Genomic DNA, 16,988 nt, shown 5'->3' on the forward strand with positions numbered 1-16,988 from the left:
AGCTAAATACATGCCACTTTAGTATCACGTTTAGACAGACGGTCATGGGGTTGGGATGAAAAGGTTGGTGGCCTTTGATATGAACCCACAAACCTTCAAAAGCAAACTTACCAAGACATGGACATGATGATGACGGGGAGCAACAGCCACCAGTAGTAGTCACCTTTGTCTGAGAACACAGCCATCAGCAGCCCCACCAGCACCCCATTGTAGCCGTGAAGTCCTGCCGCGATGGCCGCCCTGGCAGGAGAGGGAGGGGCAGGTGGAGCAGGGGCTTCGCCAGGGCCTTTTACTTTTTCCTATTGAGTCCGATTCTTTTTACCTGGGGCCTGACTATACACACCTTCAAATAGACCACCCTTCTGGGAGTGGGGAAGGAAGACAACCCTATGAATCCTTCATATTTCTCTAGAAATATGTTGCTATGTCAAAATAACCAGGGAACAGTCATTTTTAGTTATCAGTGTCCTTATTTTGAGGATTTCTGAGCTGGGAAGAGGAAGAATGGTCCCCATGGGGAGTGACTTCTTGGCTGCATGCTTGGACCCTGAGCCTCTGTGACTTACTTGTCCTGACTCAGGATGAGGGCTGTCAAGGTGGACATGATGGTACCCAGGCAGCCTGAGATTGCCCACCAGGGGTTCTGGACGAAGAGGCCGAGGATGATGAGGATGCCGCTGAGGGGGTTGTTCACAAACATCACTTGAGACGTGCCTCGGAGGACCCAGTCAAAGAACTGGAACACTGGGGACTTGTCTGAAATGGAACCGGGGCAGGAAGTAGGAAAGTGCTCAGTGTGGGCGGCCCTGGGTGGGCAGGCGGAGGGTGTGAGGGAATCTGGATATCCAAAGTGGGTTTGCAGGGAGCCAGCCACCTGCTGTGACCTGCCACCAAAGACAGTAAACAAGGAACCCAAGAGAACATCTGACTGCCAAGAAAACTCTTGAGACCCATCGCCAGCCAGACGTGACCTTCAGATTGTTTTTCTGGCAGGGGGGATTAGGTACCCTGAGCTGTCTCTGCCCCCTGTGGTCGTGCCATGAATTTTGAAGAACATGTTCTTGCTGCATAGAGGGCATTAAACCCATGGGCTGAGCTCTGGAAAGATTGCTAAAGAGAACCTATTGGCACGGTAGACACAGTTCTCCCATGAACCATCCGGATGGCGTTTTTCTAGAATGTTGGCTCTAGAATCCCAATGTGAAAAACACCCGTCTGCAATATTCAGATGGGATATTTGAGATAGCAGGAGTGTTATGTTCAGAAATGAGAGCTCATGAGCTCACACTCTTACATGTATTGCTATTTATAGTCCAAGATGCTCTATGTCTGTTATAACAGCAAAACTCCCAGCTTCCAGGAAAGACCACAGTAACAGAGTGCAGTCTAGTCTAAGTCTAGTCTATAGGGAACCCCCATGGCAATGGGTTTCCTGGGGATGGGTGGAGGTGAGCTTTTTAGGGTCAGGGTCAGTGTTGTTCTCATAGAATTTTACCTTTGAGTCCCTCTCCACACTCCTTCATCTCTCCTGTGATGTAGCTGAGGGCTTTGCTGAGCCTTTTCCCACCGGCAGCCATGGAACTCCGAATCCAGGATGTCTTGGAAATGTTTGTTTCCACTTTTATCTCAGAGCTCTCCTCCATGGTGTCCAGATCCTGTCCAGGACAGAGATAGGCAAGAGTCTCCCACATTCGGTGGTTCTTACACTGAGAATTCATGTTTGTGGTCACTCAGGGACCAAGTAAGATTGTCATTTGGTATTTCATTAAATTGCTATTTAACCTCCCTGTTGCTATAGATTAGACTGTCTTTTGTTTGACACATGACCTCATCTAATAGGTTAACTACCGCGAGGCACAATAAGATAACATCTTCACTCTCATTCTGTGGATTGAGGACTCTGGCAAGTGGAGGTTCTCATTTTCAAAGGTCAAGGTCAAACAGTAGAACTGAGATTAACCACAGATTTTTAGTCTTTTTTTTTTTAAACATTAATACTCTTTCCAGAAGAAATGGCTTTCTCCCTGGCATGTCTAGTCTTTAAGATACAACTGTTCATAAACATAAGTGTATGAAATTGAACATGTGAAGATTCTGTTTTTGAAAACAGGCACCAGCTTATTTCCTAAATGCTTGAATACTGGGTTTAAAGGCAGCCTGATAATAATTCAAATACAAGGAATATGAAAAGTCACAAAGTAAACTGTGAAAGAGACATTTTTGTCCCAGGTAATTACATTCCAGAAAATATGAATGCAAGAAAAGTTTGCCTAAATCAGAGAACTTTGTTTACAGCTCTCAGCTCCCTCATCTGCTGTGGGCTCTGTGACTGCAGGGCGCTGTCCCTGATTCAGGACACTCAGTACTCACAAGCAGCTCAACTGTGGGCTTCCGGTATTGATAGGGAAACGGGTCTTTGGTTTGTCTCTCCTGGTGTTCGCCTTTTCCAAACACTGGAGTTAGAAGGAAAGGGCACCATCAGTTAGGATACTTCTACTCTGGCACCTCAGAAGCTAATGTCCTGCAAGGCTCAAGAGGTGTTAAGATAATGCAGTGTTTCCTGTTCCTACTAAGGAAGCACAGAATCATGGAGCCTTGCAGCTCAGAGGCTCTTTTGTTCTTTTGCTGGTCATGGATCCATCTGGGCCCTCGCTTTGGGGAAAAAAGTATACATCTTCATATAAACAGGGCATTTTACAAGGAATTTAGGGAGCTCAGAGATTCCACCAACTTTTAATTAAGAAGCCCTCATTTAGCTCAACCTTGATATTTTTTTAGATGAGGAAACAGCAGCCTGGAGAGACAGTGACTTGTGCTTGATCCCTGAATCCAGGGTTCTTTCTCTTGTTCTGCATGAAGAACTTGAAGGTGAATTTAAAAAAAAAAAGAAACTTGGGTGTTGTTGAAGCCCTTCACTTCCTGTTCATAAAGTATTAAGCTGCCTGAGCCATGAGCCATGCATAATCTGTGTTTGAATTTGGCCATTACCCTCCTCACCTGGATGACCTCAGGCTGTTCTGTTTGTTTTTGTTTTTTAAGGTATTGTAGTAGCAATGGCTGGTGGGATTGGGACAAGAGACATCCATGTAATCTCTCGAAGCAGATTTTGGCAAGCCTTTGTAATTCTAGAAAACTCTTGCAATGTGGATCTAAACATTTTTATTATTACAGGTAATTTACTTTTAGAGAGGACCTATTTCAGTAGGGTTTTATGCATCATGAAAGATGTCCAGGCCCCTGGAAGTTTCCTTCTTGACGCTTTGGTTCCCTCCTGTGGTCAAGTGTGAGAATAGCAGGCTGGGCTCTGACGACCCTGTGTTTTCAGACTCAATTGCATGTTCCCCTGTTCTGCACTCATGAGTCGTCAGGGTGTCAAAACACTAGAAGGGATGCATCGAAGGCACTGTGTTCCCACTTCTGAAGGGACAGAGACTGCAGATACCAGTGTGGTTGGGAGGTGACACCATTCAGGAGAAACAAATTCATTTTGAAAGCTTTGAAAGGAAGAGTAGGAAGCAGAGGGTATCCCTTGAACTTGGAGGCCTGTGTGTGTGATATCCCCACTGACGCGCTGCTTCTGTCTGAAGCTCCTCTCTGCCTGCCAGTGCTGCAGGGCTCTCTACTATGCTCTCCCCGACCACAGCCCCTATCCTGAGATGATGTTAGGAGGAAGTTATTAAGCCTTTGAGGCAAACCATGGTCTCTTCCACACTCTGCTGGGGAACCCCTGTCGAAGACAAACTCCTGAGCTACAGGGGCCCTTGAGCTGTGCAATGTCCTCGGCAATCCCCTCTCCACCTCGTGTATTTTCCCATAATCACTTAAAGTCCATTTCTCTGGGCTGGCTGACTTGTGGTATGAAATGATGAGACTTGGAGGAGCTGGAGGAAGAAGGTCACTCAGGCATCTTCTGGGGAGCATGTGATGTTGCACTAACTTAGGAGTCACTTTTATTCCCGACAGTGGCCCTAGTCAGCTGTGTGACTCTGGGCAATGCTGCCCCCTCTCTGGGGATTGGGGGCAGGATTAGATTGTCCCTGTGTCCTGGATCTTCACGAGGCTGCTCCAACCTTGCAGCTGGTCGAGGAAACCTCCCCAGACTCCTCCCTGTTTGCTGCCACATGTTCTCAGCTTCCACGTCCAAGTTTCTGGCCTCCACTTGTTTAGCTTTAGCGGCCCTTGGACACCCTCTTCCTGGCCTTTGGCAGCACTTTCTCCACCATGGGTCTCTACCTGTGCCCTTGGCCTCCCCACCATTGCCATAGGTGGGAACTTTTCATCTCTAGCCTCCTAGACCAGTGGTTTTTGATTTGCTGGCAAATTAGAATTTTCTGGAGAGCTTTAGAAGCTCCTGATGCCCACCCAGGCTGCTCCACAGATGAATTAAATGAGTCACTGGGATGGGATGCAGGTGATTCCAATGTGCAGCCAGGTTGAGACCCCGGAAGCTCACTGCCTATCTCAGCTTCAGCCTCTCCGAGACCCAGGGGGCATCCAGACACATCTGGGGAACTGTGCCCTTGGTCAGAGGTCAGGTGTGAGAGGTCAAGTCTGACTCCAGCGGGTGTCCCCACCACCCTGTGAAGTAGGTATTGCCATTGTCCCTGTTTTATTAGAGACTAGGAAGGCAGGGATCCAAGCGCGAGGGGGAGGACATGCACACCTTTGCTCCTCCTCCGAATGGATGACCACTCGATGTGAAATACACTCCGGTGCTTGGAGAGCACAGCCTCCGAGCCCTCTTCCACCTTTGGGCCTGCCGTGGGTGGATGCTCCCCACCGCCTCCTAGCCACCGGCAAAACAAGACAGGTCAGTGTCCCACCTGGTCCGCACCCGAGACAGCCAAGCAGAGAGCCACGAAAAATCACACAGATGCTGGAAAGGAGAGAGCAGTGAAGCCTGAAGCTGGAGTAGTAATTGCATCAGTCTCTGCATAAAACAGTTAGCTTCTCTATTTCTCCCATTAAAACTTCTGCTTCCTCTCCCCACAGTAACCCAAGTTATAGCCTGTCAAGAGATGGATGAGCAGTTTGCCTTATTTCTTAGTGTGCAAGGAAGCACTCTAAGTCCCATTTAGCTGCAACTTGCACTGGCATGAGCAGGTGGCAGCCAGCGTCTTGGACTTCATCTGTGGCAGGGAGTCCCAAAACTGCCTGCATGTTAGAATCACCCAGGTGCTTTAAAAAAATGCCTGAGCTCTACCTCAGATCAGTTTAAAAAAATTAAAGTTTTGAATGCCCATGGTATTTAAAAGATGGCTCCAATATGCAGCTTGGGCTGAGAACTGACATCGGTTCTTGCTACTCAACGTGTGGTCCCTGTGGTCCCTGGACCAGTAGCATCAGCATCATCTGCCTGGGAGCTTGTTAGAAATGCAGAATCTCAGGCCTTAACCAAGACTGATGGAATCAGAATCCGTATTTTAACAAGATCCACTGGGTGAATTCTGTGCTTATTAAAGTTTGACCAATACGAATTTATGGGGAGCTAGGAGTCGTGAGTCTGTGATCAGCTACAAGAAGCTCTCTGCTGTATCTTATTATGTTCAATTTTCACACTATCGGGAGAGCAGAGCACTCTTATCACTTGGGATAGGGTCTCTCAATGTGTGGATCAAGAACTGACAGCATTGAATTACCTTGGTGTCTTGTTAAAGTGCATGCTCCTAGCCCTACCGCCTCACCCACCCCCAGGTCTCATAATTGGAGAATCTGGTGATCCTGGGGGGTAAGCAGTTTTATCTTGCTCTGCTTGGAGCTCCAGTACACACTAGAGTTAGATGGTACAGCAGCTGCTTGGAACAGTAGAAAACATTCATGCTATTACATCTGCATGCTTTCTGGGTTGACTCACTTGGCCCTTTCAGTAGTGTCTTGAATAGAACGGGCACTATATGTTATCACTAAAAGGTGGAAAATTGAGGCTCAGAGTGATTTATTTAGCATCCTACAAATGGTGAGTCATGTGACTCAGCTCCCAATCCTTTTCTCTGCGTTTTTGCTACTCAGAGTCTGGTTTGTGGACCAGGGAGCTTGCTGGAATTCAGAATCTCAGGCCCTACCCCAGAACTACTGAATTTGAATTGGCTTTTAACAAGATCCCCAGCTGATTCGTGTGCATGTGAAAGCTGGAAAGCACTGGGTTGGATCACACTGCTTATGTAGAAACAACTTTGGCAAAGCTCAGAACATAGCGGGGCCAACAACCAGAGAGTCTGTGGGGCATGCACGATTAAGGAAAGCAGGTCTTGCTTACACTTTTTTTTTTTTCTAAGATGGCATCTTGCTCTGTCACCCAGGCTGGAGTGTAGTGGCACAATCTCGGCTCATTGCAACCTCCGCCTCCCGGGTTCAAGCAATTCCCTGCCTCAGCCTCCTGAGTAGCTGGGATTACAGTTGCCTGCCACCACGCCCAGCTAATTTTTGTATTTTTAGTAGAGACAGGGTTTCACCATCTTGGCTAGGCTGGTCTTGAATTCCTGAACTCGTGATCCACCCGTCTGGGGTTCCCAAAGTGCTGGGAGTACAGGCGTGAGCTACAGCGCCCGGCCTTGTCTGTATTTTTATGCTCAAAGTTAACACGCCTGATCACATCCCTTCCCTCTGGCTCAGGATGGGGAAGCAGCTACTGTTTCAGCACCCTGTTCAGGAGTCAGTGTTGAGCTGTAACTCCCAAGGCTGGGAAGTGCCCCTCAACTCTGCACTTCAGAGACACCTGGAGTGTCAACTTGTCCTGGGGCGCCTGTGCAGGCAGGGCTCATGCAGGATGATGAGGGGTATCATTGCATCACCTGACCAAGCGGGGCATTCTCCCATAGTGCCGTTCCCCAGAGCATGTCTGCCAGACTGGGAAGGCACCTCTGCCAGTCCATTGCTTCTTGTTCCTCATATGCCAAGTGTCTGCTACCCCAGTCATCCCCTTGGTAATCCTAGTTTGACCTTAGAATCATAAACTCAGAACTGAATGGGAGTTTCAAGATCACAGTTCACCTTCCTCATTCAGAGAAATTAACTCACCCAAATCATACAGTTCATTAATCATGGCAAAGCTAGGAATTGCATTTGGGTGTCTCAGTTCCCAATTCACTGCTCTTTCCACCCTGATGCTGCATTATATCGAATGGCACAGACCTGTTTGGTGCAAGAAAGGAGTTTTCCTTTTAGTCTAGGGCCTGGACCTGGATATTGGAGGGCATGACAAACACCATTTACTAACCAATGTTATTCTTCATATATCCAAAGAGGTACTCCAGTTTACCAAAACAAGGCAACATCTACCTGGAAAGTTATTGGTTGTTAAGATACTCCAGATTTGTTCACTGAGGAGTCAGCCATGGTAACACAGGTGGAGAGTGCTGGGCTTGCTGATGGAAGGTCTTTGGGTGGGTGGGTAGGTGATTGCCCTGGCAGAGCTGACATGGCTACAGAAGGCCAGTGGCTCAGCCTCCACTCCCTGATTCTTCACAGTTAGCAGCCCAGATTCTGTGCTTTGTGTTCCTAGAGTTGATGGCCCAGCTGCAAAAATCAAAAACAGAAAGTACCTTTCTCACGTGGCCAAGACTGGAGTGCTGGGCTATAGACCGCCCAGGGAGGGCAGCAGCTCCTCACGATGTGGCAGCCAAGAGTTGAGAATGGAAGAGGGGAACAGATGCCACAAAGAAGATTAGAGATAAAATAGCAAACTTCTCAAGGCTGTGCAAACACTTACGGTGAAGGTGATAAAGCAATTTACCACTGGCCTCTGGGACAAATTCTTAGGACTTTCATCATGGATAAAGACACTTTCAAGAATATTATGAACATGTCTATCAAATGCTTAGAAATGAGATGTGCCATTGGTGAGGTGGGGAGAAAAGAAAACAGTAACACTGGGTGGGAACCAGAAGTCACTAATTTCTGCATGGTGTTTTGCAAGTCACATAATCCCACTGACAGTTTCCTCAATGGCAGGCATGAAATTCTCCCAGAAAGAAATATACAGACCCTGTAGGGTTGACCTTGCAAACCCAAACTGTAAATGATGACAGATATCTCAGAGGGGTACCTGCCATTTCTTTCTCATATTGTTATGGAGATGAGATAATGCTTACAAAATGTGCTGGAAAATAACTTTGCAGTGTTCACACATTTGGTATCTCCTGAGGGAGGACACATTTCTCTGATGGAACTAGGCCCCTCTGCTCCAGGCAAGATAGCTCCTTATCCTTAGGGCACACCTGGCATTTTACACCTACCTGCATTGACTCTTACCTTGCTAAGAGTTAATTATATGTTCTTGACTGTCGCCTTTATAGGATGGTGAGATCTTTGACAGCCAGGATTATGCCATTTTACCTTGGCTCCCCACTAACTATCATGAATGTGGTATACTGTAGGTACTGAGAAGTGTTTGTTGAACACATTAGTGAGGGATAATTATCCTATGCATTTTAATATTTTTTTGAGACACGGTCTTGCTTCATTGTCCAGGCTGGAGTGCAATGGTACAATCATAGCTCACTGCAACCTAAAACTCCTGAACGCAAGTGATCCTTCTGCCTTAGCATTCTGAATAGTTGGGACTACAAGCACGCCTCACCATGCATGGCTATTTTTTTTTTTTTTTTTTTTTTTTTTTTGGTAGAGCCAGTGTCTCATTATGTTGACCAGGCTGGTCTCAAACTCCTGGCTCAAGTGGTCCTCCTGCCTCGGCCTCCCAAAGTGCCAGGATTACAAGCATGAGCCACCACGTCCAGCCTGTATTTAAATTTCTGACTAGTATAATGGACAAAGTCATTAGATATTTTGGGGTACAAACAATTTTTTAAAAATAATGTATCTTAGTATAAATGTTAAATGTTTGATAGACATTGAAATATAGGTGAGAGTCCTTCACAGACTGATAAAACTTACATCTGAATTGTGTAAGGTTTTGGAAATTACAGGGCAAGGATTGATTATTTCTAGTGTTACTTGGATAAAAGAGTGGAAGTTTATAGATGGTGATATAAAGGTTGGTCATTTATGATCAACTAACAAGAAACACAGGAGCTCTGAAAGAGTAGCTGGAAGAACTCAATTAATGAAAGAGAAGAAAATAGGCCATTGAAGATGGAGATCTGGCTCCCTGTGATTTATTTTGGTCGCTAAGATATTACATAAGTCCATTCCGTCTGGTTGTGAAACCCTAAGCTCTTTTGAGGTGAGGCTGGGCATTCTATAGCTCAAGAGTAAATTTTGTTTACAATAAGCACCCAATAATTGCCTTAATCACTTTTTGTCACCCCCCCACCTCCAATATCATGGCATACATTAAAAATAGTATTTGTACAGCATGGTACAGTGAACAGATGATGTTTATGGCCAGAGGGCCTGGGCCCAGGGACTCTGCTACAGCACCTGGCTGCTTGGAGGTCAGGGGTGGCTCTCTTGGGCAGTTACGTGCATGTCCTGGAAAACCTGTGGGTGAGCCTCAGCAGCTGAGTAACTCCTTGGCATACCTGCCTGGTGTAGGAGCTGCTGCTCTCCCCTCCTCTAACAAGCCTTATTAAGTGTCCTGGTGCATGTAGCTTCACCCTGGGGGCCATTCAGGACCATTTCAGGGGCACGGTCCCTGCCCTCGAGGATTGCCATCATCCTGTGTTTTAATAGGCAGGAGGCCAATGGAGCTTTCTTCTGATTGACTCAGAGAAGGAAAGAACTGTTATGAGCCATGATGATTTATTCAGGAACACTTTCCTTGGGAGTAGTGATTCTGAAGTACTCATGCCTCTAACTCATGCCAACTGTTCAAATATCAGACGTTAAAAAAAAAAAAGGTTTCATAGAAGTGCCCACTGGTGAAATAAAGTTATAACACTTATTACAATTTCTTTGAGAGGAACAAAATAAACCTAAATCATATGTGACTTCTTTCAGAGGGGAAATAATAATCTACCCTTTTTCTGAAAATCAACCTTTACCCAAACAGGTTTATGCCTCTACACTTTCTGTGAGTTGTCTTTCTCAGGTTTTTTTTTTTTTTCTTTTTTGAGTTGGAGTTTCGCTGTGTCACCCAGGCTGGAGTGCAGTGGCATGATCTCGGCTCACTGCAACCTCCACCTTCCGGGTTCAAGCAATTCTCCTGTCTTAGCCTCCCGAGTAGCTGGGACTACAGGTGTGAGCCACTACACTGGCTAATTTTTGTATTTTTAGTAGAGACAAAGTTTCACCATATTGGTTAGGCTGGTCTCGAACTCCTGACCTCAGGTGATCTGCCCACCTCTGCCTCCCAAAGTGCTAGGATTACAGGCGTGAGCCACCACACCCGGCCCTTTCTCAGGTTTTGAACAAGATTTACTCTCTCCTGGGGGCGGATTGATGTTGTCCATCTTTCAGTTACAATGTCCAACATAAGGAGCATGAGAGGCTACCATCAAGACCTATTTGCCATCCCTCCCCAGCTTCCCGGGCCTCTTACTCCTCTAATCTGTTGTTTGTGGACACACCCACATACCACAAGGCAATTTCCTTGCTGCAATACCAGAACCACTTTCTTTGAAGTGACACATCACATATAATTTGATCTTTTTTTTTTTCTACAACCAGTTCTGTGCTTTGACTGACTATGCTTTGGCCACAGTTTGGACAATGTTTCTCCACGTGGAAGTTGAGCTTTGCACTAAGACTTCTAATTTCCCAGGCTATTCTCTGTGTGTGCGATATGGATACTTGTGGGTGGTAAGTGGGATGGTACCTTTTTCTGTGAAGTTATATTTAGTTGAAATTTTCAAAGATCATTCTCTAAACTCTCTAAGGCATTGGATGTTAGAATTGGAAAAGGCTTTGAGATGATCTTGTCCAGGTCTCCCATTTTACAGATTTGGAAACTGAGGCCACAAGAAATGGAATGACTTGCCCTAGGCCACACAGCTATTGGCAGAGCTGAGTGTAGATAAGACATAGACCTCTCTTCTCTCTTATCTTGTAGTCTAAGATTTATTTCCCTAAACCTTACTCCCCATTGGGAGTTCAGTTTCTTTCTTTTCTTTCCTTTCCTTTCTTCCTTCCTTTTCTTTCCTTTCTTTTTTTTTCCTTGACACAGAGTCTCGCTCTGTCACCCAGACTGGAGTGCAGTGACATGATCTCAGCTCACTGTAACCTCTGCCTCCCGAGTTCAAGCAATTCTCCTGTCTCAGCCTCCTGAGTAGCTGGGACTACAGGCGCATGCCACCACTCCTGGCTAATTTTTTTTTTTTTTGTATTTTTAGTACAGATGGGGTTTCACCATGTTAGCTAGGATGGTCTCAATCTCCTGACCTCAGATGATCCACCCACTTCTGCCTCCCAAAGTGCTGGGATTACAGGCATGAGCCACTGTGCCCGGCCTAGTCAAAATCTTTCAATTCAACTCTGCTTTGGAATGTAATGGCCTAAGTAGGTATTCTCGAATTTATTTCTCTTTAAACCGTGGCTCCCTTTTCTCAAGAAAAACCCCAGTCTTCCTGAGACTTCCTATCTGGACTGGGAGGTGGATGAGAGATGCATGGAATGAAGAGGAAGACCAGGTCCATGGGAACACTTGGAGATAAAATTACTTGGAAGTCTCAACTTCTTAATCCATTCACCAATTTTTTATTTTTAGAAGGTGGGGTTATGAGTCACTGTTACCTTGAAAGAAGCGAGATTCATCCTCATAGCAAATGCTTTAAACTTTCTCTTCTCCTTCCCACGCAGCTCACTTGTTGGCCAAAGGACTAGCCTAAATCTCATTTCTTTCGGTGTCTTTGGCTCATTCCATGGGGAAGACGTTAATTAGCATAAATGAGTTGATGCCTTATTGAACCTCATGATACCTGATGATAAAGCCTGATAAATTAGGTTAAAGAGAGTACAAAGGTCAGAGCACCCCATCTCTAACTGCAGGACACCTGACTGATTTTTCTCCAGAATGACTTTGCACTCTCTTCTCACTGTTCCTACCCTGGCCCACACCCTCAGAATTGCATGTCTGTATCATCAGTCTTCCTAATTTTGATCTTCCCTTTTTCAATCCATTCTTAGCTTCAGCGGCTAGACCATATTATTATGTCACTCTCTTACTCAATAACTTACATGGCTCCCTATTGCCAAGAGTATTGTGCTCAAATTCCTCTGCCTGGCTTTCCTGATGTGCTTACAACAACTTCATCATCAAGCCTCACCCTTTTCTTTCCCAATGCACACCCTGCCAAGGTGTTCTGGCCCTATCACTGGCCCTCTGTGCTCCCTCCATCCCTCTTCTTGCCTAAGTTCTATCCATCTTTCAAGGTCTGGTTTGTGTTCTACTTCCTCCATGAAGCCATCCTTGGCTTATTTGGCCATATGGATGATTCCAGCCCTTGAATTCCCGTTGTATTTGCAGAGGGTACTCTAGACTACACTTTTGAAGTTGGGGCCACAGTAGAGTTTCCTACTGTTAGTTACAATGCACATAAAAAGTATTCAATACATACATTCCAATCTAATGAAACTATTTGGAATTAGCAATTCCATGTAACCAAGTGATCCTTTGAGTTTGAGCATTGGCAGAAGGAAACTGAGGCCCAGATATAAGTGGCTTACCTGAGGCCACACAGCTGGTCAGTTAGGAAGCAAGTTTCTGACCTCCTGGTTTTGGATTCTTTACTCCTGAGATGGTAGGTGTTTTACAGACAGTTGGAGCCTTCTCAAATGATATCAATGGATTTGCAACTTTTTAAATTAAAAAAATTAAGAATTATTTTGTATCTCAAAAGGAGTTACAAAAATTACCAAAAATAATGAACACCTGTGTGTCATCCCAATCGCAATACCCCCTGAAAGGCCGTAGAAAGTTCTGAGCCATTGTATACTGGCTTCTTCTCTTTCATACACCCTTTCTCCACATGCTCTTCTATGCCTTCTTCTGCGCTATCTATGGCAGACAGCTATGCAGAAGCTATGGCAACCTATGGCACACATAGCTAATTGATCCTAGCACTCTTTCCCTATAAGTCTAGATACAGCCTCAGAATCCTTCTCAACACAATGATCCTGAAAGCCAATACCAATCAGGCACTTTAAACGTAGCCACACAGAAGGGTGTGGACGTTGTATACATTTGAGAGAAGGGGTCCAACGAGGCCAGGGTGGTGATAGTAGGTAGAGGTCTGGCACTACCTATCACATCTGGGCACATTCATGCCTCACAGCATGGCTTTCCCTCACCAAGTTCACCAAGGCCTATATCCTTTGGTGCTGGTTTTGGAGGATATCACATGCTTTACAAGGCTGTCCATTCTCTGATCAGAGAACTTCAATATCCTGGAATGTTGTTTCTTATGGCATGGCTATTTGTCTTCCAGACACATCCACTGTCAGTGGCTGCACAGAATAGGTCTACAGTAATCTGAGTATGTAAAAGGGGGACCATGAGGAGACAGGTCGTTAGGAGCTGGGATGTTAAGACATTTGTGGACACTGGAGAACCCAGTTCTATTGGTGTTTCTGAGGAAGGGGCACAGGACCTGAGGAGAGAGGCCAAGGAGCCTGGAGCAGAAGCATCTTCCCTGGAAGCCGCGGGTAATGAATCGTGGGCAGAAGGTATTCAGCTCTACCTCATTAGCCAGAGGTGACATCCCAGAGGCCCAACTCAGCACAGTGCTGCCCTGGAAACCAAACTGATGTCACAGCTGTGGGTCATAGAGTCGTGGAAAGGATGACAAATAACGAGAAGGCTCATCCAGTGGGTGTGTGTGGTGGTGAGGGATTTGAGGGCTGATGGATGAGCCTGTTTCAGCAGCAGGTGGGCAGGAAGTACTCAGGGTTATGAGTAAGGACACTTGGACTTTTGTCCAGCCTCATTTACCACCTGGACAAGTCTCTCTACAAGCCATGGTTTCCTCATCTATAAAAGCCTATCCAGCTTGAAGCTTCCAAAATCTACATTGTCTCTGGCATTCTTAGTAAGGTTCCCACCCCAGGACTGTCTTCCCCAGATGCAGTTCAACAGAAGGAAGAAACAGAACAAGACCAGCCTTTCTTTCTTCTCTTCCTTTGAAGAATTAAGTGGTCTTGTTGGGTAGGACATGTACCTGGTTCAGCTCTCTCCCCCAGGACTTCTTACCTGGGCTCCTTTTGATTTCCTGCATGCAGTGGGAGGAATCTAGACCATCGGGACTAGAAAGAAGCAGCTTCCTTCTGATTGGGTGGCGTCTCTGGTCCTCAACTCCAGGTGCTGTGACTTCTCCTAAACACCAACCCCTTCACCTCCCTGAGCCCTCCAGCTCATCCTCTGGCTGACTTGCTATAAATTCACTAGCTTGCATTCCCTGAACCTGTGCCTGGTGCACGTCTGCCAGTTGAGGAAGGGTACCATGGAGGATCGAGGAGAAGAAAGACAAATGCCCCTTCTGCAGCTCACCCACGTCCCCCAGCCTTTCTGCCAAAAGACTATTTCCTAAACTCCCTGGGGAGGACTAGCTTCAGCTACTGTGCTTCCCCCGACCTGGTTGGATCAGGTAGGTTTCCTTTACAGAGGCAGAGCTGGGGACTGTCTGGTAGCTTCCCTGTTGTCCTACAGGTTACATCCCAGTTGCACCTCTCATTAGAATTCTTGCTCCAGCATTTGCCTTTAAAGCAATTATTTAAGTGTTATCCCCTCAGGGGCCCAATTTGCCTTCCCACCTCAATAAACTCCCTTAATTCCCCATAGGAGCAGGGCACAGGCTGGGGAACAGTATCGCCATCAGCATCTGAATGGAAATTTCTGCACAGCCCAATACTAGATGCTGCCTTTCTAGTTCTATGGAAATTTTCAGACCTTTCTTCCTTCTGATTCCTCCTGACTGGGGTCTTGGGGACCTGGAGGCTCACTGCAGGACTCTCTCAGAGCAAGAAGTGTGTGACAAAACCCCACCAGCAGGAAGAACTCTGAGATATATATATTAGGGAGCTGGCCATTGCGAGTCCCTTGAGGCCATAGGGTCTGGGGGCCTGGAGTTTGGGGAGGAGGCCCAATCCAAACATGTTTTGTTTGGCTTTCTGAGTATGATGGGTCATGCATCAACCCCCAGGCTTTTGCCCGGCCCCTTCCACATACACACACTCAGTGGTGGGGTGTGAGGCAGCCTACCCAGGTTCAGAAGCAAAACCTCACACTGAGGAAATTAGCTACACCTGAGTAGACAAACTCCCCCACTGACGTCAGGCCCCCTTCCCACTGCGCCAGGTGTTTTGGAACTGTTGAAGAGGGGTCCTAATCACGAGGGCCTTCTGAGGAAGGAAAGCAAACAAAGGGGGTGGGAGGAGCCCAAGAGGCCCCCACATTCCAGGGAGAGGTGGGGAATGGTGTGGAGGGGAGGTTGGTCGTCTGCATGGAGGCCTGTCCTTGTGTTGCTAGTTCAGGGCCCATGGCTATTTGCTGGTTAACACAGAGCCTTCACATTTTTTCTTGTCCCTGCTGGCTGGCCTGTTGGCTCAGTCCTCGCTGCTGTCCCTTGTTCTCTTGCCCTGGCTTCTCCCAAGGGCTCCTGAACTTCTTGAGATGAGCTCACTCCAGCTACCTAAGCATCCACCTACTCCAGACATAACAGGGAGCCACCTGTGAGCAATATGTCATTAATTTGAAAAGACAGGAAATGACTCCTTAAGAAGGCTTTCAGGAAGTTCATACACATTCCATTAGCCAAATGGAACTGTGGTTGTTCAAGATTTAGTGAGTATCTGTCACAAACACTAGACTCAGGGTGGGGCAATAAAGTGCTGTCTTGGAAAGCAGAAGGCCAAGGTGTAATCTTGTCCCCTTGACTAGAGCTAGATAAAGGCTAGAGCTCAGATACCAAGGGCTCTTCAAGAGATCAATTTGTGCCTACAGACTCTTTATTTGAAGGCTCAATTGAAATTCACTTCAGAACAAGGTTTTCTTCACAATGCTTGTGGCTTCCTTCAATTCTGCATTTTCAACTTTACAGAGGGAGGAGGCCTGCATTGACCACCAGAAGCTAAACTTGGGGAGGTCAGATCCTCCAAGGGAAAGGGCCCAAGTCCATGTGGAATAAATGCAAGCTGGAGCTGGAAGTTCTCCAAAGGGCTGCTTACTTTGCTTCATTCTGCTCCAGCAGCCTGTGCAGCGGTAGAAGGGGGTTGGGAGATCCTTGTTATCAATTTGCAGAGGGTTAAAAAGGACTTGTCATTTTCCCCCTTGCCTTCTTCTTGGGGTATTGGAATTTCTAGTTCCGCCTGGGGTAGAAGGGCTCCCTGTGGATTCTTTCATCTTCTCTGAATGGCTAGAGACAGGAAAAACCAGGGAAGTAAAAAAAGTCTCACATAAAATGTGAATGCCTTTAAAATTACCAGATGAGACTGTGGTTTATTGAGTAGAAATCATGTCCATACTGAAACTGCCAGCCCCCACCTGGTTTTAGATTAGAGCTGTCCTCAGGCCATCACAACCTTTATGACCCAAGAAAACAAAGCTTAGGCTCATACAGGAAAGCATAAACAAATGTTCCACGATGTTTGCACACTGGTCTGATATAATCACAAACTCAGGCTGTGAAGACAGTTTCCTGACAGGTGGATCTTAGAGGGTTGACCAGAAAGAGAGTCCCTTCAGAGGGGAGAGTGATGGGAAGGAGAATGTCAACGCCAAGAAGAGCTGAATAATATTGGTCCCCAGCTTTTGTCCATGTAAGCAACCATGTTGAGCATTTTGGTAAAGTGGCCAAATGGCTGACTGGTCAAGTCTAGAAAGGTAGTAAAGGCACTTGTGGTATATTTTTGGTACACATGGTCTTCATGTTCTTACCTTTTCTACCACCTCAGTGATAACTCCTCTTTATTCCTCCATGGGAACTCGGGGCCATAGAGTCACAGAAAGTTGGGAATGGAAAAGAGAGGCTGCAGTGGTAATCTGGTCTGGTCACTCACCCAAAACAAGCATCTCCAACTGGCCTCCACACCCTGCTCCTGCACTATCAGGACAGAAATCTTAGGACCTCATAGGACATTATCTCTCAAGCAACTTCCAT

The 16,988-nt window shown here is 46.4% G+C and overlaps 1 protein-coding gene across 1 annotated transcript in view; it reads right to left on the bottom strand.

Moving 5' to 3' along the window:
• Positions 1–16,988, bottom strand: part of SLC14A2 (solute carrier family 14 member 2) — a 58,683-nt gene that overhangs the window by 14,151 nt on the left and 27,544 nt on the right. The window contains exons 10-14 of the mRNA XM_030810499.1: positions 4,664–4,786; positions 2,371–2,453; positions 1,496–1,655; positions 567–756; positions 112–240 (exon numbers count right to left, since the gene is read on the bottom strand). Of these exons, the coding sequence (XP_030666359.1) occupies positions 112–240; positions 567–756; positions 1,496–1,655; positions 2,371–2,453; positions 4,664–4,786 (685 nt within the window). The remainder of the gene's footprint in view (positions 1–111; positions 241–566; positions 757–1,495; positions 1,656–2,370; positions 2,454–4,663; positions 4,787–16,988) is intronic.

This window comes from Nomascus leucogenys, chromosome 4 (genome assembly GCF_006542625.1).
Source record: "Nomascus leucogenys isolate Asia chromosome 4, Asia_NLE_v1, whole genome shotgun sequence".
NCBI classification, from domain to species: domain Eukaryota; kingdom Metazoa; phylum Chordata; class Mammalia; order Primates; family Hylobatidae; genus Nomascus; species Nomascus leucogenys.